This window comes from Phyllobates terribilis, unplaced genomic scaffold, assembly GCF_046119375.1.
Source record: "Phyllobates terribilis strain yellow unplaced genomic scaffold, ASM4611937v1 Scaffold_3__8_contigs__length_932513732, whole genome shotgun sequence".
NCBI classification, from domain to species: domain Eukaryota; kingdom Metazoa; phylum Chordata; class Amphibia; order Anura; family Dendrobatidae; genus Phyllobates; species Phyllobates terribilis.
This window is the reverse complement of record NW_027362763.1, coordinates 323596182-323617344: the sequence shown is the minus strand read 5'-3', so window position 1 is coordinate 323617344 and position 21163 is coordinate 323596182. Positions and strand designations below refer to the sequence as shown.

At 43.4% G+C, this 21163-nt stretch overlaps 1 protein-coding gene across 1 annotated transcript in view; it reads right to left on the bottom strand.

The window, feature by feature from the left end:
• Nucleotides 1-334: 334 nt before the first annotated feature.
• LOC141259323 (probable cation-transporting ATPase 13A5) overlaps nt 335-21163 on the bottom strand; it is a 417702-nt gene continuing 396873 nt past the window's right edge. Inside the window, exons 29-30 of the mRNA XM_073675081.1 lie at nt 13699-13779; nt 335-652 (exon numbers count right to left, since the gene is read on the bottom strand). Of these exons, the coding sequence (XP_073531182.1) occupies nt 476-652; nt 13699-13779 (258 nt within the window). The 3' untranslated portion in view covers nt 335-475. The remainder of the gene's footprint in view (nt 653-13698; nt 13780-21163) is intronic.

Below are 21163 nucleotides of genomic sequence, written 5' to 3'. Positions count from 1 at the left end.
ACAGCTTTATTACATGTGAGGAATGTGTAAGAAATAGACATTCCTCACATGTAATAAAACTGTCAAACAGTTGCAAATCATGCACATGGGAGCGATTCAACCATAGCAGCTGTAAATACTCGAAGCTCGGCCCGAGCATACTCGGCGAAAGGGTTAATAGAACATACTCGCTCAACACTAGTCTGAATACTTATGACCATGTGATATTTCAGTTTTTCGTTTTTAATAAATTTGCAAAAATTTCTACATTTCTGTTTTTTTTCAGTCAAGATGGGGTGCAGAGTGTACTTTAATGAGAAAAAAATGAACTTTTTAGAATTTACCAAATGGCTGCAATGAAATAAAGAGTGAAAGATTTAAAGGGGTCTGAATACTTTCCGTACCCACCGTATATAGATACATCTATCTATATCTATGTATATATATTATATATTATCTCTACTTGGCCTTTTGTTCTTTGTTACAGAATTATCTGCTAAACACAGTCTTTTTCTGGTACTGAAAACTGATCCTTTCCAGGAAGTTTGCCTTTGCATAAAGAACTGTCTGTATGTTTTTCCAAAACCCATTGAATCTTCTTGTATTGGCTCTTTGACTTGTAGCCAAAAATCTTCTTTATGATTAACCAAACTTCCCTGTTGTACACAAATACCTGGAGAAAATAATCAAGAATTAGTAATATTGCATAATTTATCTTATCAGTATTATATAACTCCTTGACTATGAATGACCATAATGGTGCTCCTGACTAGCCTCCTAACCCAGCTGCAGGTAATCTGGTCAATCCACTTGTCGCTAAGATTAAAAGAAAATATGAAATAGTAAATCTGTGCTTAGGAGGAGGTATTGGAATCATTTAAGTGCTTCCACTGACAGGGTTTCTAGAGTAATACATATAGAAAACACTCAACCTACAATGACAGTGTGCACAGAATAGGTTAGTAGCCTTATAGTGTCTTCATACAAGAATAAAATTAGGCATGCTCGTATATTTATTGAAAATGCCAGACTTAAGAGCACACACAAAGCCAGAGTTCCAATGCAGGTGGATATATTTTCCTATATACAAATTCAAGAGGTACTAATTTACATATGATATGGCTACAAAATCAGGCTTGAGGTTTAATATTATTCCCCACTAAAAACAATTATTAGCAGACGATATACTGCCAGCAGAGGTATACGTTATTTGCTCTATGTAATGCTACGTGCATCAGATCAACACGTGGGAGTCCACTATTTCCTGTAGGTTAATGAAGTGACAGCAGGGGTATATTTACTCGGAAGTGACTCTTTATAGTGCTGTGTGCATTTGTGAGGGGTGTGTGGAGAATGTGTACTCCACTCCCCTATAGAACTGTACTGTTTTAATAACTATGTATGTTTTAATCAACTGAAAATCTGTTGTTTTCAGGTACGGCCATTAGATGGCAGCAGTGATACTGTTTGAGATTACATTACCCTTATGTCAATGGGACACAGGGTTAACTAATTTGGGGTCCGCCCTCAGTGACAAGCTAGGGACTGAGGGATCTCTGGGAGATTAGATTCTGCCATCTTAGTTAGTTAAGAAGTAGCAGTGAGTGAGGAAGGACAGAGAAGTGAGATGGGTGTGTGTGGGATAAACCATGAGGATTAACAGCTACGGTCACACCACAGTTTAATCTATACTCTAAAGGTCAATTTGTGGATCCTGGCCTCTTCCAGCCGACGAACGTGCCTGGACTAGGGAGCCTCAGAAGCGAGGTAGTCCCTGCTAGAGTCAGGTATTGGGAGCCATGGGCAGAAGCAGGAGTTTCCCCATGAGAAAGTCCAGAGGCAGTTTCACATAGGTCCGAGTCACACCGTGATTAGCACCGTGCGGGGATTAAGACCGTGTTTTACCATCTGTGAATCCCATGTTTTGCAACAAGTGTTGTCCCTCTAATCCCCTGTTTCTAAGACCATGCTGAACAAGTAAGCTGGAGTGTTTTGTTTTTAAAGAACTGTGTCATCTTTCATTCAAAGCACAGAAAATCAGCACCCATCTGAACCAAGGATGAAAGAGAGTAAAGACTCCCACAGCATACAGCCCAAAGTACAGCACACCACACACACTCAGGGACAAGTACAGTGCCTACAAGTAGTATTCAACCCCCTGCAGATTTAGCTGGTTGACACATGCGGAACTAACTTGGCATTGTGACATTTGTACTGTAGATCAGCCTGGAAGTGGGAAATGCACTGCAGCAATTTTTTTTTTTTTTTTTTTTTTTTTTTTTTAAACGTTAAAAGTTAATTCAGAGTGTCATTTATTATTCAACCCCTCAAACCACAAGAATTCTGTTTGGTCCCCCTAAAGTATTAAGAAGTAGTTCAGGCACCAAGAATAATGAGCTTCACATGTGTGGATTAAAGATCTCTTTTGCCAGCCTTTTCTGACTATTTAAGACCCTCCCCAAACTTGTGAACAGCGCTCAGACATGGTCAACATGGGAAAGACAAAGGAGCATTCCAAGGCCATCAGAGACAAGATCGTGGAGGGTCACAAGGCTGGCAAGGGGTACAAAACCCTTTCCAAGGAGTTGGGCCTACCTGTCTCCACTGTTGGGAGCATCATCCGTAAGTGGAAGGCTTATGGAACTACTGTTAGCCTTCCACGGCCTGGACAGCTTTTGAAAGTGTCCTCCCGTGCCGAGGCCAGGCTTGTCCGAAGAGTCAAGGCTAACCCAAGGACAACAAGGAAGGAGCTCCAGGAAGATCTCATGGCAGTGGGGACATTGGTTTCAGTCAATACCATAAGTAATGTACTCCACCGCAATGGTCTCCGTTCCAGACGAGCCCGTAAGGTACCTTTACTATCAAAGCGTCATGTCAAGGCTTGTCTACAGTTTGCTCATGATCACTTGGAGGACTCTGAGACAGACTGGTTCAAGGTTCTATGGTCTGATGAGACCAAGATCGAGATCTTTGGTGCCAAACACACACGTGACGTTTGGAGACTGGATGGCACTGCATACGACCCCAAGAATACCATCCCTACAGACAAGCATGGTGGTGGCAGCATCATGCTGTGGGGCTGTTTCTCAGCCAAGGGGCCTGGCCATCTGGTCCGCATCCATGGGAAGATGGATAGCACGGCCTACCTGGAGATTTTGGCCAAGAACCTCCGCTCCTCCATCAAGGATCTTAAGATGGGTCGTAATTTCATCTTCCAACAAGACAACGACCCAAAGCACACAGCCAAGAAAACCAAGGCCTGGTTCAAGAGGGAAAAAGTCAAGGTGTTGGAGTGGCCTAGTCAGTCTCCTGACCTTAACCCAATTGAAAACTTGTGGAAGGAGCTCAAGAATAAAGTCCACATGAGACACCCAAAGAACCTAGATAACTTGGAGAAGATCTGCATGGAGGAGTGGGCCAAGATAACTCCACAGACCTGTGCCGGCCTGATCAGGTCTTATAAAAGATGATTATTAGCTGTAATTGCAAACAAGGGTTATTCCACAAAATATTAAACATAGGGGTTGTATAATAATTGACCCACACTTTTATGTTTAAAATTTAATAAAATTCAACTGAGCAACATAACTTTTTGGTTTGTAAGATTTATGCTTCTGTTCATAAAACCTACTCTCGTTTGCAGTTTGAAGGCTCTAACTTATTTGCATCTTATCAAACCAGCTAAATCTGCAGGGGGTTGAATACTACTTGTAGGCACTGTACGTCTCCATATTTCTGTAGCGGGCCGGGGTGATGAAGAAAGCACTGCCCATGACTACCACCCTGTCCCCCGTTACACATTGAATTGACACGTGATAATCCACATTTTCCTTGTAATGAAGAGGTGTGGTTATCATGTAATTTGGAGGTATTTTGATCTAAAAAATAGGACTTTTGGGGATTGTTTTTATGCCATTTAGCATGTGGTAAAATAGATATTATTCTTCGAGTCAGTACGATTACAGCGATACTACATTTATATCGTTCTTTTGTGTTTTGGCGCTATTACACAATAAAAACTATTTTATAGAAAAAATAATTATTTTTGCATCGCTTTATTCCGAGAGCTGTAACTTTTTCATTTTTCTGCTGACGGAGCTGTATGACATTTTCAGTGGTATTTTTATTTACATTCATCTTTTTGATCACGTTTTATTCCACTTTTTGTTTGGCGGTATGATGATAAAGCATAGTTTTTTACCTTGTTTTTCATTTATTTTTTTACGGTGTTCACTGAAGGGGCTAACTAGTAGGACAGTTTTATAGGTCAGATCGTTCCTGACGCGTCGACATGAAATATGTGTACTTTTTTTATACTGTATATATATATATATATATATATTTTTTTTTTTCTTTATTTTGTGATATGGGACATCAACTTTCCCTGCCCTGATCACTGATCTAATACTCTGCAGCAGGCACTGAGTGGCCACCTTCCAGCAGGACCCTGAAGGACTCCACGGCCATCTTGGGACTGGAGTTCACCATGGAGACCATCAACACAACGCGATCACATCGTCGTGCTCATGGAAGGAGACAGCAAGCTCACTCCCTGTGCAATACCCTGCGATGTCGCTGTCACTTTTGAGAGAGGAATCACAGGGGTTAAACGCCTGTGATCAGTGCTAGCACCAATGGTGGGTGTTGCTGCCAGGTGTCAGCTCTCACATAGAGCTGAAAACTAGTGTTGAGCGAGCATGCTCGACACTGCTCGGTACTCGCCCGAGCATCTCACTACTCGGGATTAGAGATGAGCGGTGTTCGACTCGAACTGTTCACCAATCTCAAATTCGAGCTGTTTTGGGTGGTGTTCGAGTCGTTCGACAAACGCGAACGATTTGCAAAAATTTGGCTATTCGAGGTGATGTTCGATAACTGTTCGTGCACCAAAAGCGTAACTGGATTTTTTCACATCATGCAGGGATTGTCTGACACTCACTGTAATGCCACAGCCATGGTGGTTGTGGCATTACAGTGGTTGCCCAAATCGATGGGAACAGTGCTCACAGTGAAACATGAAAAGCCGGCAATTCAGCAGCGGCATACACCGGTACCCGACAATTTAGAACAGAAAGAATAGAGCATCACACATCGATTAGATAGATAGAAACATGTCAGTCACATATATAAGAAGTACAGTGACAGTGTTGGTTACTGTACTTGTCATATAGTGTTAAAGGATTTATTAAAAAAAATAATAGTGTTTTCATGCACCGTCTCTTTAAAAAAGCCGGCCGGCAATTCAGCATTGGCACCCGACAATTTAGAATAGAAAGAATAGAGAATCACACATAGATTAGATAGATAGAAACATGTCAGTCAAATATATAAGTACAGTGATAGTGTTGATTACTGTACTTGTCATTTAGTGTTAAAATAAAGGATTTATTTTAAAAAAAATTGGCGTGGGGTTCCCCGTAATTTTAGTCTCTAGCGGAGGTTAAGCAGACAGCTGGGGCAGATGTTTGAAGCCTGGGAAAGGGGTAATACCCACGGAGCTTCCCAGGCTACTAATATCAGCCCCCAGCTGAATACCTAGCCTTTACTAGCTATTAAAATGGGGGACTCAAAAAAAGATGACGTGGGGTCCAAACTATTTTAATAGCTAGCAGAGGCAAGGCAGACAGCTGGGGCTGATATTAATAGCCCAGGAAGGGTGCCATGAATATTGGCCCCCTCCCTGGCTAGAAACACCAGCCGTCAGCCGCCCCAGAAATGGCGCATTCCATAGGATGCACCAATTCTGGCACTTAGCCTCGCTCTTCCCACTGCCCTATAGCGGTGTCAATCGGGTAATAGGGCTAGGGTTGATGTCAGCTTATAATGCCAGCTGACATCAAGCCCAGGTTAGTAGTGGAGAGGCGTCTATAAGACACCCCCATTACTAACCTCATAGTCAAAGTCAGGCATGCTTGCGCTCCTCAGTGTCAGGCTGTGACGGCATCCAGATGAGCCGAGTTCATGTCCAATGAACTCAGTTCACCTCATGCACGTCACTGACAGCGTGGGAGAATTCTTCAGCGCATGCGGTGAGCGTGAGAGAATTCTCCTGCGCTCACGGCAAGCGCAAGCGCTATGTGCCAGAGTTGGCGCATCCTATGGATGCGCCATTTCTGGGGTGGATGACGGCTTTTGTTTCTAGCCTGAGAGGGGGCCAATATTCATGGCACCCTTCCTGGGCTATTAATATCAGCCCCCAGCTGTCTGCCTAGCCTTTGCTAGCTATTAAAATAGGGGGGACCCCACGTCATTTTTTTGGTGGGGTCCCCCATTTTAATAGCTAGTAAAGGCTAGGTATTCAGCTGGGGGCTGATATTAGTAGCCTGGGAAGCTCCATGGGTATTACCCCCTTCCCAGGCTTCAAACATCTGCCCCAGCCGTCTGCTTAACCTCCGCTAGAGACTAAAATTACGGGGAACCCCACGCCAATTTTTTTTTTATAAATCCTTTATTTTAACACTAAATGACAAGTACAGTAACCAACACTGGCACTGTACTTATTATATATGTGACTGACATGTTTCTATCTATCTAATCTATGTGTGATGCTCTTTTCTTTCTATTCTAAATTGTCGGGAACCGGTGTATGCCGCTGATGAATTGCCGGCCGGCTTTTATAAAGAGACGGTACATGAAAACACTATTATTTTTTAAATAAATCCATTAACACTATATGACAAGTACAGTAACCAACACTGTCACTGTACTTATATATGTGACTGACATGTTTCTATCTATCTAATCTATGTGTGATGCTCTATTCTTTCTCATCTAAATTGTCAGGTACCGCTGCTGAATTGCCAGCCGGCTTTTTTAAAGAAAGTGTCTTCTGAGCAGTTTGTCAGCTTTTGGACACCTTTGAAGGTGTTTTCTATGTGTTTTTATTTGCCTGCCATTGGTTTTAACGGTGTTCGATGGTGTTCGACAATGTTCTAAGGTGTTCGACGAACAGTTCCACGAACATCCTGGTGTTCGACGAACCGAACTGAACCCGAACACTAAGGGGGTGGCTCAACACTACTCGGGATGTTCGGCGAGCACCGAGCATTTTCGGGTTACTGTGGCGGGAGCTCAGGTCTCCGCCCTGCACATTTGGCGCTCTTTACAGAGCCAATGAACATGCAGGGATTGCCAGACAGTCACTGTAATGCCACAGCCATGTTGATTGTGGGAATTACAGTGATTGGCTGGCCGCACAGCGTCACCTTGAGTATTTAAAACCAGGTGCGGCCATCTTGGACACAGTCGCTCCAGATCAGACAGTGTAGGGAGAGTGCTGCTGAGCTAGGGAGAGATTTATACTGTGAAATAGGTAGTGTAGGGTCTCTAAAGCCTGCAAAATCAAACAAACAGTCCTTCTGCGGACTAATATCCATCCCAGATATCAGGCAGGCAGGCTGTATAGGAGATGCAGTGGTTATACCAACAAACACTGCATTACAATCCTGTGTGCTGCTGCTGCTCAAATTGCTAGACTCAGCCCCAGGTCTCAGGGGCCAGGAAAAATCCTTTTTTTTTCATCTAAATCCTCTTTTTTTTTTTTACCTCAGTCAAACTGTACAAATACCCGTCTTATTAACCTTTTCGTATTCCCCCCCACCCAAAAAAAAAATTGAGTGTGTCTGTGAGTGTTCAGACACAAATATATCTGTTTAAAAGAGTCTGGTGTAGGCCAGAGAACTAGAACTGTGATTTTACCTTATACACAAGTCTTTACCCTGGAAAGGATGTTCCTTAACATATTTCACAGGAAAACAGTTTCAGTTTCGTTTTTGAACGTTTTATTGTGAGCCCGTAAAAGTGGCTTAATACCTCTGACCATGTTGTTGACAGTAGTGACCTGGGGGTCAGAAATGCTTCCTGGGGCGATCCCCATGCTGTCCCCATGTCATTTGAGCACTGTCACTATCGTTTTGAGATCTTTTTAGGCTTTCTACAGACTGCCGGGGGTGCCGCCGCAAAAATGCTCGGGTCTCCCATAGACTAACATTGGGCTCGTTGCTCGGGTCGAGCACCCGAGCATCACGGTGAGCTCGGCCCGAGCTTCGAGCACCCGAGCATTTTAGTGCTCGCTCAACACTACTGACAACCGTACTCGATTGCAATGGCACTCAGTGTAAGTGCTTTGAAGGAACACAGCTCCAGCAGAGCCATATATATACGGCGTATGTCGGAAAGGGGTTAAAACGTATGTAGGGAGAACGAATAAGCAAATGTCCAAGCAAATTGGTGAACATTTACGGAACATAAGAAATTTATGGATCACCTGCTATCAAAACATTACTCTGAGCATCATGGAGGACTTTGTAAAGGTACACAGATTTGGGGCATTCAAATAGTTAAACCAAGTTGGAGAGGGGGGCAATTATATCAAACAAATGTCTAGGGCTTAATGCCAGTAGATGTTTGAACTTGATTCATTAAGACCGGAGGGGCTGAACAGTGAAATTGGGCTGTTTGACTTTCAATAGAAATTAGAAGAATTGGAGGCAGAACACCTGCCTGGGCAGTAAAATGATGCTTTCCAAGCTGAGTATCATCAATCCTGAGGAAAAAAAACAATGTTTTTGAAACGCATTGATTGCTGTACTGATTGCTGAATTATACCCACCCAGCATTGCAAAGAGAAAGTGTGACTTCACCAAGCTCCGGCGGCTGCACACACCATCCTTCTCTCTCCCAGAAGGCTCTCTCTTCTCTCACACGCCAGCGGCCGAGGCGCATCTGCTGTATGAAAAGCTAAAGGTAATGCCCTAAACGAAGCAGCTGCAACCACAGGTTTCCATAAGGTAAAACCTGCTGGATTTGGACACTGTCCTCCCTTTGCAAGCCTCCACAAGGTAAAACCTGTTGGATCAGGACACTGTCTTCCCATTGCACACCTGCATTGAAACTCTGGTTTTGTGTGTGTGCTCTAAAGTCTGACGTTTTCAATAAATATATGAGTGTGGCGCCCTGCTGCGCAATAGTGCCACAGATCCTAGAGGGGTGCATTAAAGGATTTCTCCACAAGAGGCCCTCACAGCATACACACACCTCCACCCTACCTCAGACCACCAGAGGGAGCCCGGATAGGGATATAAATACGGAGGGTGGAGTTAGGCAGTTCAGTTCCTAGCCTGCTAGAGTACAGAGCAGCTAGGGAGTTCCGGCAGAGTGAGACACAGAAACAGGTCAGTCTGCAGTGGAGCTCAGTCTAGTTTCAATTTGCAGTCTAGAGAACACAGCTAAAGGTTCAGCAGCGAAGCACGAGGCTCCTGCTAGTCTAGACTCAAGCAGCTCAGGTTAGTGAGCCAGGAGCATTGCCAACGCTCAGAGAGCGGCAGAAGAGGCAGCCAGCTAACTGCCAGTGTGTATAGCCTAGTGAGGGCCCGAGTAGGCCGAAGGCTAGAGGAGTGAATAGCATTGGGGGCAGAGGAGCTTTACCAGCTCACCTCAGAAAGCATCTACCGGACACCGGGTCCACGTCTACAGGGCTGTATACCCCCCTGTAGAGACAACCGGATCCCCCTGGAAGACTTCAGGTCCCAGGATCACCCAAGAGCTGATACGTAACAGAGCTAGGAGTCTCGCAGGTCCCGCATGCTGGGAGAGTGCTCTCCAAAAGAAGGCCCTACCACAAGGTCAGCCAGTGCAGGACAGAAACCAAGTTAGGCCTAGCTCAAGGCAGGTCAGAAACTTACTACAGAGAGGCAAGAAACAGGAGGCCGTACACCCGCTCACTGGGGAGAATCCGGACGTGCACCCCTCACCCTACAGTGCTCCGGGATGTCCCTGAACTAATTCCAGTAAAAGTACAGAAGTGACTTTCTTGTGTGCTCCCATTCTTGCTCTCACCCGGCTGGGTCCCCTCTGTCCTGCATCCCCCCTCCTACGCTGCCCTGAGGCCCTGCTCCATCTGTGGGGAGCGATGCCAACTAAGCTGCCACAACACTGGCCTCAGCAGACTGCCGCAGCACTGGTGACCCTCACCAGACACCACAGGTGGCGTCACGAACTTTGACATTTCATTTCCCCTTTTTTTTAAGAGCGACCCCAGGGTACGGGCCCGGGAGCCGACCACCGCGAAATCCCCCAAGACCAGGCATCAAGGCCCGGGCGCCGAGTAGTCCCCATCCCCTGGGCGCCACACAAGCATTCCTAATTTTATTCTTGTATGAAAACACTATAAGGCTACTAACATATTCTGTGCACACTGTCATTGTAGGTTGAGTGTTTTCTATACGTATTACTCTAGAACCCCTATCAGTGGAAGCACTTAGGTAATCCCAATATCTCCTTCTAAGTGCACAATCACTATTTCATAGTATTATATAACTTACTTTCATTAATTTAGGAGAAATCGTGAAATAGTCATATAAAAATATGGTTTCATGGGAAAAATAAATAAACTATCATTTTAATTATGCATTCAACTTAACATATTTTTCATATTCTAAGCTCATATCTCTTACAGATTTCATGATATATCATGTGGGCACGCTATCCTGCTCCTCTCACAGAACCATAAGGTTAAATGAAAAACTGTGTACTACCTGAAACCACATGTAGGGAGAGCCTAGATTCTTGCTGCATACAAACTCATTATACAGTTTAGGTCGAGCAGTATATATCTGTATGCAGTATCATCCCTCTAGTGTTGGCTGCAAACATTGAAAGCACCACTCCAATGTTTTTATTTTATTTTACTGCTGGAGTGGTTCTTCCAATCTAAGGTCCCAGACCCTCCTCTTATACTTACCTGCTGCCATCTTCACCTTTTAACACCTGTCAGCAGTTTGAGACCTGCCAGATTGCTTTACAGTTTCATAATAAAATAGTGATTTTTTTTAGGTGATCCCTTGTTTGGAATGCTTCTTTTTCCCTTCATATACTCTATTTTGGTATGCTTAAGGCTGACCCCCATTTATATGATGGTTTTTACATTATTATATCATGGAGCGAGGCGGAGGTCACAACTCAATACAAGTCTGAGAACCTCGTTCTAGCTCTCATAGACTTGCATTGAGACGTAACTTCTGACTTACGGCCAGTCAGAAGTTGTAGTCACAAGATGGTGCTGCTCTGTCCTAAAAAAAAGGTGAAGACTCTGGAGGGTGAAAGGGTTGCCTTGACTCTGTGCTTTTGCTCTGACTGGACAGGTATGTGCCTGCTGTAGGCAATTATTAGCCACAGCTTAACTAACATATTCTTCCTCCAATTCACATACCTCTAAGGCTGTGTGCCCACGATACGTTTTTTTAAGCGTTTCCGCAGCGGCAAAAACGCTGCAGAAACGCTTAAAAAATGCATGGTAGAAGGCCTGCCATGTTTTCCAATGATAATCCGCATGTGCTGTGCACATGCTGCGGAGATTTACGCTGCGGATTATCATTGGGGAAAAAAACGCAGCACTACCAATTATTTTGCGGAAGTGCTGCGTTTTCGCCGCCATTAACTTGCATTAGATCGCATGGATTACGCATCACTGTATATGTAGATGCGCATTCCATGCGTTCTAATGTGCGGATGGTACCCAGGTCTAGAGGAGAGGAGACTCTCCTCCGGACCCGGGTACCATAGAAAACTGTAAAAAAAAGAATAAAATAAAAAATAAATATAAACTTACCTTCTGGCGGCCCCCAATGAGCTCCTCCTCCCATGCCGACAGTTTGCGATGTACTGAAGGACCTGCGCTGACGTCATAGTCGTGTGACGGGTCACGCGACGCTGACGTCGGCAGGTCCTTCAGTGTAGCGCTGCCGGCAGCCGGGACAGAGGGAAACAAGACACAGGGGGCCATCGGAAGGTAAGTATAGATTTCTTTTTTATTTTTTGACATTCTCTCGGGTCACACTATATAAATCCATGCTGTTAGCATGAATTTATATTGTGTGACCAAGTTGTCAAGCACTTTCCAAGTGATGCTAATATCGCTTGGAAAATGCTTGTCAACCCGCATGCGGAAATGCAAGTGAAGAACGCTTCACTTCCGCATGTCCCTGGCAGGAAAATGCATGTACAATCCGCATGCGTTTTTTTCTGCCAGGGAGATGCAGAAACGCTCAGGAAAAAATCCTGAGCATTTCTGCATCGTAGGCACATAGCCTAAAACAGAATGTTAGGCAATTAAATAAGAATTTTAGTGTGTAATTTATGTTGAGATCCTTATAAAATGTTGAATCTATGAATAGGCACTAGAAAGGACCTGCTAAAATAAAGAATTCTGATGTTTTTTGGAGTACTGTTTATTTTCACCCTTTGCACTAAATGGAAACTGTGTCTATGTTCCAGGGCTTGCACCTGACTGTTGAAAATAAAATGTTGCTTTTCTTTACATTTGTTACATAATTCTAATTTCTAGAAGCAAAAGAAACTATGAGAATGAGTAAAGGCATTATGTCAAAAATTCATGCTCCTGTATTAGAAAACAAAATAATCCTATGACTGTAATAGTTCACTACACCGTTGATTGCCTTTTATATGGGGCTGGATTGAGGTTGGTATGAGCGCCCATACCACATCTGGAACCTGGACTCCACTTGACCACTGTTGCAGTCGCAAACAAAAAATATAGAAATGTATGCATGTTGCCCTCTCCAATGAAGTCTCCTAGGGTGCTTTCACACTGCGTTCTTTGCCACGTTCAATGATCACGTCAAGGCTTACATTCAAACCCCCTGCAAACCAGGATTTGGGATTATGCACCAGAAGGGCCACTGCCAATAATTGTGCAGATGGATTCAATGTGTGCTCTATTGTGCATCATTTTCAGATGTATACGCCTACATGAGGTGGACACTCAGACGTGCGTATGTTGACACCATCTGTACCATTAAAGTCAATAGACCTGCCAGCGCATACGCCCAAATTTCAGTTTGAGGGGGATTCGGACGTTAGCCTCGACGGTACCACTGAGCGCAGTGTGAAGCATCCTTAGATGTAACTAGCCTACACTCTACTTATATAATTCATGTTTGTCAGAGGCAAGAAGAAACTAGGAAATTCTGGACTTCATAGCAAATGTTTGAAAGGGTCCCTATTCCCCACACTTTATATTTCAGGTTACTTACTACATTTGTTACATGCCTTCCCTACTACAGTGAGGAAAATAAGTATTTGATGCACTGTTGATTTTGCGAGTTTCCCTACCTACAAAGAATGGAAAGGTCTGTAATTCTTATTATAGGTACACTTCAACTTTGAGAGACGGAATCTAAGAATAAACTCAGAAAATCACATTGTATGATTTTTAAGTAATTAAATTGCATTTTATTGTATGAAATAAGTATTTGATCACCTACTAACCAGCAAGAATTCTGACTCTCACAGACCTGTTAGTTTTTCTTTAAGAAACCCTCGTCTGCACTCATTACTTGTATTAAATGCACTTGTTTGAACTCGTTACCTGTCCACACACTCAATCATTGACACTGCAACCTCTCCATTATGGCCAAGACCAAACAGCTGTCTAAAAACACCAGGGACAAAACTGTAGATCTTCACAAGACTGGGATGGGTTACAGGACAATAGGCAAGCAGCTTGGTGTTAAGGCAACAACTGTTGGCAGAATTATTAGAAAATGGAAGAAACACACTCCATTCTTTGTAGGTGCGAAAACTTGCAAAATCAGCAGTGTATAAAATACATATTTTCCCCACTGTAGGTATAGGCTCCTAAGTGATATAGCTTAATAAATATACATTTTCAAGAGTTTATAGTGAAACAAAACAACTTACCTCCACACTGTACGAAACAGCAAAAAGTATTATAAGCATTCCTAATATTTCCAACCTCCAGTAATAGGGAGTGCAGACAAGCTAGCAGGAGATAAAAGCGATGATCCAGTATTTAAAACTCAAAGATAATGAATAGACCTAGTCCTTTACTATTGCAAATATAATGAATTATATTTATAGGTTTTCACCAAAACTCTACATCACCCATACCGTAAAATGAACTGGTTATCACTTCAGTCCAGTAAATATTTAGGGAGATCTGCTGTCTTTACAATATTTATCATGAATTCACCATTAATATACAATTCTGAATCAAGTTTAGAAATTTTGGACAGAGAATACAAATAGTTGACAGTGAAGCATAAATGTAATTTTTGCCAAGGACTCTGTCCACACTAGTGAATGCTAATATTCTGTAGCATTGTACATCTCCATTCTTTTAATACTAAACATTTATAGTGAAATAATGGGTAAAATATGTATAATACCCATTCTTCCTTTCATTTATCTATATCTATACACATATACTTTCACCCCTCCCTGTATAGATTTGATGGCTATACAATGAAGGGTTCATCAATTCAAGCTGCTGACTCCACGTTCTGACCTGCATATGAGCATGATGCAACAGAAATTAGGATTTATCTTACCAAGAAATGTTTTTTCCATTGCTCAGTGATTGTCATGGGTGTGTCAGGTGTGACAGTCGCCCTGCAGTTAGTTGAAGGAGATATCTTCGTTTGGCATTACAGTCACCTTCTTAGAAGTTGTCTCCCTCTAGGACCTTCGAAGCTACCTCGCTCCAGCTCTAATTAACACCCTGGCCTGGATGTTTAAATACTTTCCTTTAGCTATAGGGCAGCGCCAGTGATATTCACATGTTTAATTGTGAAGGCTTGGAGCTTGCAGTCTGCTTACTTCCTCTCTGGTGCTAAGAGGACAAGTGGAGTAATCTCTCTGAAGTCGGCTCAAGCCAAGTTACTTTTCCCCGTGTTTCTCCACCTTGTTGTCTTTAGTTGTTAGTGGGTACTGACTACTGCCCACCCCCCCTTCCCTGTCCAGGGCCAAGCTGTAGGGAAATACAGGGTTTAGATTGCTGTGAGGCAATTGTTAGGAACCAATTTAGGGACAATAGAAAAGCAGGGTGATATAAGATCAGCCTAGGAGGTCTCCACTCCCCCTTTCCTTAGTGTCTGAGCTTCCTGCTCCTCATCCCTTCGTGTTGCACTTAGTCTTTCTCACATCTTCCACTACATTATCACTGGCCATACACATTTAGAAGAAAACAAAAAAACTGACACTTGGGTTTAATTGTGTGGTTTTTTTTCGAGTGTTTTTTCTTCCTTTCTCCTTTGTATGGTTTCAGTTGCAGAGCTTGCAGAGCGGCTGCGCCGTCTGTCTCTGAAGGTGAATGACCTCCGCTGTGAGGTTCAGCAACAGCATTAGAGGCTACTGGTCGCTAATGTGGGGTGTCTGCAGGTAGGCCTGTTTTGCCTGAACCCAAGATTGCCTTCCCGCACAGGTTTTCAGGAGGTAGGGCCAAGTTTTTTGTATTCAAAGAAGCCTGCAAACTGTATTTTAAACTTTGTCCTTACTCCTCTGGAAGTGAGGAACAATGAGTGGGAATTGTTATCTCACTACTGCAGGGAGATCCTCTATCCTGGCTTTTTCTTTACTGCAGGATTCGCTTTGTCTCCATTTTGTGGAGGGTTTTTTAGGGGCCCTGGCCCTGATCTATGATGACCCTGATCAAGTCGCCTTGGCTGAGTCTAGGCTATGTCGCATTCAGCAGGTAAATCAGTCATTGGAGTCGTACACTTCTGAATTCCGTAGATGTGCAACGGATTCTAAATGGAATGACTCAGACCTTTGAAGCCAATTTTGTGAGGGGCTTACTGAAAGGTTGAAAGATGCCTTGGCAGTATATGAAACCCCTCAGTCCTTGGAGGCTGCCATGTCTTTGGCTATATGTATTGATAGATGCCTTCGGGATAGGCGGGTGAGACCACCTTCTCCGGGGCCTTCTTGTCGGGGTTGTGTACGTCTGCTGGGGAAGCGGTCTGGCGCTGAACCAGTGCTGGGGGAACCCATGCAGTTAGGGGGAGTCTCTACATCATACATTTCCCAGGAGATTCGCAAGAAAAAAGGCATGTTTTTTTTGTGGGAAAAAAGGACATTTTATTGGATCCTGTCCTTCGGTTCCTAAGCAAAAGGAAAACTCAATTAACTCTTGATAGTCTGGAGTTGGATAAGCAAGGGGTGCATTTATCGCCAACCTGCAGTTACTGGTTTGTCCTGACAGCAGAGGTGGTGCTAGAGAGCAAATCCGAGAAAATTTATGTGTTTTTTGATAGTGGAGCTGGAGTCAGCATGGTTGATGATGAGTGTGACGATACAGCATAAAATCTTAATTAGCCAGACGATTAGATTTGTTAATCTAAGAGAAATACCTTAATGTGTTTTATTAGAGATTGCTGGCTGTGTTTTAGTAATGTTATGCTTGCTTGTCAGTTTATGCACACTAATTTAACTTGTAAAGTGTGTCCAGCATTCCACTAATCTCATTAGTATCTCAGGGGTCTTTAACCATTGTTCAGAAATCGTCTAGGCCCATTGTGTAAGTGTTGAAAGAAGGTCCGGTGGAGCCTTCACCACAGGGAGTCTCACATGTAGACACAGATGATGTGGTTGACCTGAGAAAGATACCTCCACCAATGCAGACTTAGCTTTCGGGAGGGTGAGAGCAGTCTGCCATTTAGGGATCTGAGCCCAGAGAAGCAAAAGGGATATGTTTTTTTCTGTAGCTGAGAGACTTGGGAAGGGAGAATCAAGGAACATTAGAAAGACTTTAGGACAGAAGAAGGATTGCATGGCATTACCCAAAGAGACACAGATTTGAATTCTATATGATTCTATTCTAAAGGTAATGGCCCTGACTGGAAAGGTTCAGATCTGCTCCATTAACCATCAGGGAGACCATGGATACTTTTGGGGAGACGAGGAGAGGGCGAAGAAGTCGGCTGGCCCCATGGATATGTTGTTTTGGCGTTGCTAGGAGGGACCCACCGGTGGCCTAAAACCCATGGAGACATTTGGAGTTGCCAGGAGGGACCCACCTGTCATCTGGCCCCATGGAAACTCTCGGAGACGCCAGTGTGGTATCCTTGGGTTTCCTGGTCTTGTATCTCGATGGACTGCTAGCTTCCTAAGCTTGCCAATACCTTCTCTCTGTGAGGGCCCGCCAGAAGCGGGGGGCCACTGGTTGAGGTAGTTGGCCCTGGAAGTCTCCAAAATCACAGCTGTTCTATCCCAGGAGGGCAGAGAAGGAAGGGTGAGACTGTGTAATGTTGTACCATATTGGGCATTTGCTGGGACTGTTCTGTGTTTATTGTCCGCTTTGTGGTTCAATAAAGTATTGCCACGCTGTTTTACCCTCACCCTGTGTTGTCTGAGTAGTGTTACGCCCACGGAAGACCCCGGGTCTTCACACTGAGTATGTGAAAACTTATGGTCTTGCTTGCTGTACTTTAGCTAAGCCTATTCTCATCTTCGCCATCGACTCAGCGCCACTTGCACAGAAATCATTAACTCAAATTGTACATAATGTAAAACTGAGGATGGGGTTGGTTCATTGTGGAACAATACCTTGCTATGTCCTGGACAGTGTTCCCACCCCAATTGTTTTGTGTATTCTCTGGTTGGTGAAACATAATCCATTGGTGGATTGGCAAAACGGGGAGATTATTGAATGGGGAGATTACTGCCATGAGAACTGTTTAGATATTTTTCTTACTTTTCCCCGTGTTTGTCCACCTAGTTGTCTTTAGTTGTTAGTGGGGACTGCAGTTAGTTGAAGGAGATATCTTCGTTTGGCATTACAGACACCTTCTTAGAACTTGTCTCCCTCTAGGACCCTGCAGCTACCTCCCTCCAGCTCTAATTAACACCCTGGCCTGGATGTTTAAATACTTTCCTTTTGCTATAGGGTAGCACCAGTGATATTCACATGTTTCATTGTGAAGGCTTGGAGCTTGCAGTCTGCTTACTTCCTCTCTGGTGCTAAGAGGACAAGTGGAGTAATCTCTCTGAAGTTGGCTCAAGCCAAGTTACTTTTTCCTGTGTTTGTCCACCTTGTTGTCTTTTGTTGTTAGTGGGGACTGACTAGTGCTCACCCCCGTTCCCTATCCAGGGTCAAGCTCTAGGGAAATACAGGGTTTTAGGTTTTAGGTTCCTGTGCAGCGATTGGTGAGGATTAGTGTTGAGCGAGCACTAAAATGCTTGGGTGCTCGAAGCTCGGGCCGAGCTCATCCTGATACTCGGGTGCTCGACCCAAGCAACGAGCCCAATGTTAGTCTATGGGAGACCCGAGCATTTTTGCGACGGCACCCCCAGCAGTCTGTAGAAAGCCTAAAAAGTGGCCAAAACGATAGTGACAGTGCTCAAGTGACATGGGGACTGCATGGGGATCGCCCCAGATAGCATTTCTGACCCCCAAGTCACTGCTGTCAACAACGTGGTGAAAGGTATTAAGCCACTTTTACGGGCTCACAATAAAATGTTCAAAAACGAAACTGAAACTGTTTTCTTGTGACGGGTATTTGTACAGTCTGACTGATGAAAAAAAAAAAAAAAGAGGATTTAGATGAAAAAAAAGGATTTTTCCTCGCACCTGAGACCTGGGGCTAAGTCTAGCAATTTGAGCAGCAGCACACAGGACTGTAATGCAGTGTTTGTTGGTATAACCACTGCATCTCCTATACAGCCTGCCTGCCTGATATCTGGGATGGCTATTAGTCCTCAGAAGGACTGTTTGTTTGATTTTGCAGGCTTTAGAGACCCTACACTACCTATTTCGCAGTATAAATCTCTCCCTAGCTCAGCAGCCCTCTCCTTACACTGTCTGATCCGGAGCGACTGTGTCCAAGATGGTGGCGCCCGGTTTTAAGTACTCAAAGTGACACTGTGCGGCCAGCCGATCACTGTAATGCCACAACCAACATGGCTACGGCATTAGAGTGAGTGGCAGGCAATCCCTGCATGTTCATTGGCTCAGTAAAGAGTAGAGATGAGCGTTGTTCTACTCGAACTGTTCGCCAATCTCAAATTCGAGCTGTTTTGGGCGGTGTTCGAGCCGTTCGGCGAACACGAACGATTTGAGAAAAATTCGGCTGTTCGAGGTTATGTTCGATAACTGTTCGTGCACCAAAATCATAACTGGATTTTTTCTCAGTAATGATGAAAATTAATGTTAATACGCAGTTTGAGTGTACAGCGGGGTGGGGGGAGGGGCAGGGGATGGATCTCTGCAGGAATAATGAAGATCTCCATTTTTTTTTCTCTTTCCCGCATTTGCAGTGGGGAGGTGCAGTCTGTCAGCCTATCATCAGCGCACACACGGAGCGAACTGCTGTTTTTCACACAAGCAAGGGCATGTGTCATTGGCAGTGTATGTCACATGTCCTTGCCCTATAAGACCAAGCCATTTTCCCCGTCGCCACCATTTTCTCACTGCAGCAGCTGCGTGTTAGACGGCACCGCTGTTGCTGTGTGCGCTATACCTTGTTAATTTCAAGCCAATTTTCGCACAAATCTACAGATAGCTTGGGAGTAGGGAATAGTTGTGATTGCAGTCCTTTTAAGGACTAGGTTACAGCATTTCCTACGACTTTTATCAGGCAGGTCTGTGCTCTTAAATAGATAGATTGTGGGAGTAAAGACTAATTGTAATTGCAGTCCTTTTCAGGACTAGGTTACATCAGTTCCTATCAGTTTTTGCCAGGCAGGTCTGTGCCAGTGCTGTGCAAGTTTTTTTCACAGCATTTGGCTGAATCTAGCAAAGCTAATCCTTTTTGGCCTATTGCAGAGTGTGTTAGTCAGTGGAGTAGCCTATCTGTGTTGCAAGATATACCACCTGTGTATAGAATACCAATTTTTTTAACTGCACCTAGTGAAGTAAAATTTTTTGGGCATAGCATCATTCTATTAGTCCATCTATACTGACCTCCACCAGGTTGCAAATTAAAAATAATTTTTATCTGCATCTACCTCTGAAAAAATATTTGGGCTTCTAGCTGTGTGTGGGACTTGTTCTATTAGTCCATCTATACTGACCTCCATCAGGTTGCAAACTGAATATAATTTTTTTCTGCATCTAGCTCTGAAAAAATATTTGGCCTTCTAGCAGTGTGTGGGACTTTCTCTATTAGTCCATCTATACTGACCTCCATCAGGTTGCAAACTGAATATATTTTTTTTCTGCATCTACCTCTGAAAAAATATTGGGCTTCTAGCTGTGTGTTGGACTTGTTCTATTAATCCATCTATACAGACCTCCATCAGGTTGCAAATTGAATATATTTTTTTTCTGCATCTACCTCTGAAAAAATATTGGGCTTCTAGCTGTGTGTGGGACTTGTTCTATTAATCCATCTATACAGACCTCCATCAGGTTGCAAACTGAATATAATTTTTTTCTGCATCTAGCTCTGAAAAAATAGTTGGCCTTCTAGCAGTGTGTGGGACTTTCTCTATTAGTCCATCTATACTGACCTCCATCAGGTTGCAAATTAAAAATAATTTTTATCTGCATCTAGCTCTGAAAAAATATTTGGCCTTCTAGCAGTGTGTGAGACTTTCTCTATTAGTCCATCTATACTGACCTCCATCAGGTTGCAAATTAAAAATAATTTTTATCTGCATCTACCTCTGAAAAAATATTTGGGCTTCTAGCTGTGTGTGGGACTTGTTCTATTAGTCCATCTATACTGACCTCCATCAGGTTGCAAACTGAATATAATTTTTTTCTGCATCTAGCTCTGAAAAAATATTTGGCCTTCTAGCAGTGTGTGGGACTTTCTCTATTAGTCCATCTATACTGACCTCCATCAGGTTGCAAACTGAATATATTTTTTTTCTGCATCTACCTCTGAAAAAATATTGGGCTTCTAGCTGTGTGTTGGACTTGTTCTATTAATCCATCTATACAGACCTCCATCAGGTTGCAAACTGAATATATTTTTTTTCTGCATCTACCTCTGAAAAAATATTGGGCTTCTAGCTGTGTGTGGGACTTGTTCTATTAATCCATCTATACAGACCTCCATCAGGTTGCAAACTGAAAATAATTTTTTTCTGCATCTAGCTCTGAAAAAATAGTTGGCCTTCTAGCAGTGTGTGGGACTTTCTCTATTAGTCCATCTATACTGACCTCCATCAGGTTGCAAATTAAAAATAATTTTTATCTGCATCTAGCTCTGAAAAAATATTTGGCCTTCTAGCAGTGTGTGAGACTTTCTCTATTAGTCCATCTATACTGACCTCCATCAGGTTGCAAATTAAAAATAATTTTTATCTGCATCTACCTCTGAAAAAATATTTGGGCTTCTAGCTGTGTGTGGGACTTGTTCTATTAGTCCATCTATACTGACCTCCATCAGGTGGCAGACTGAATATAATTTTTTTCTGC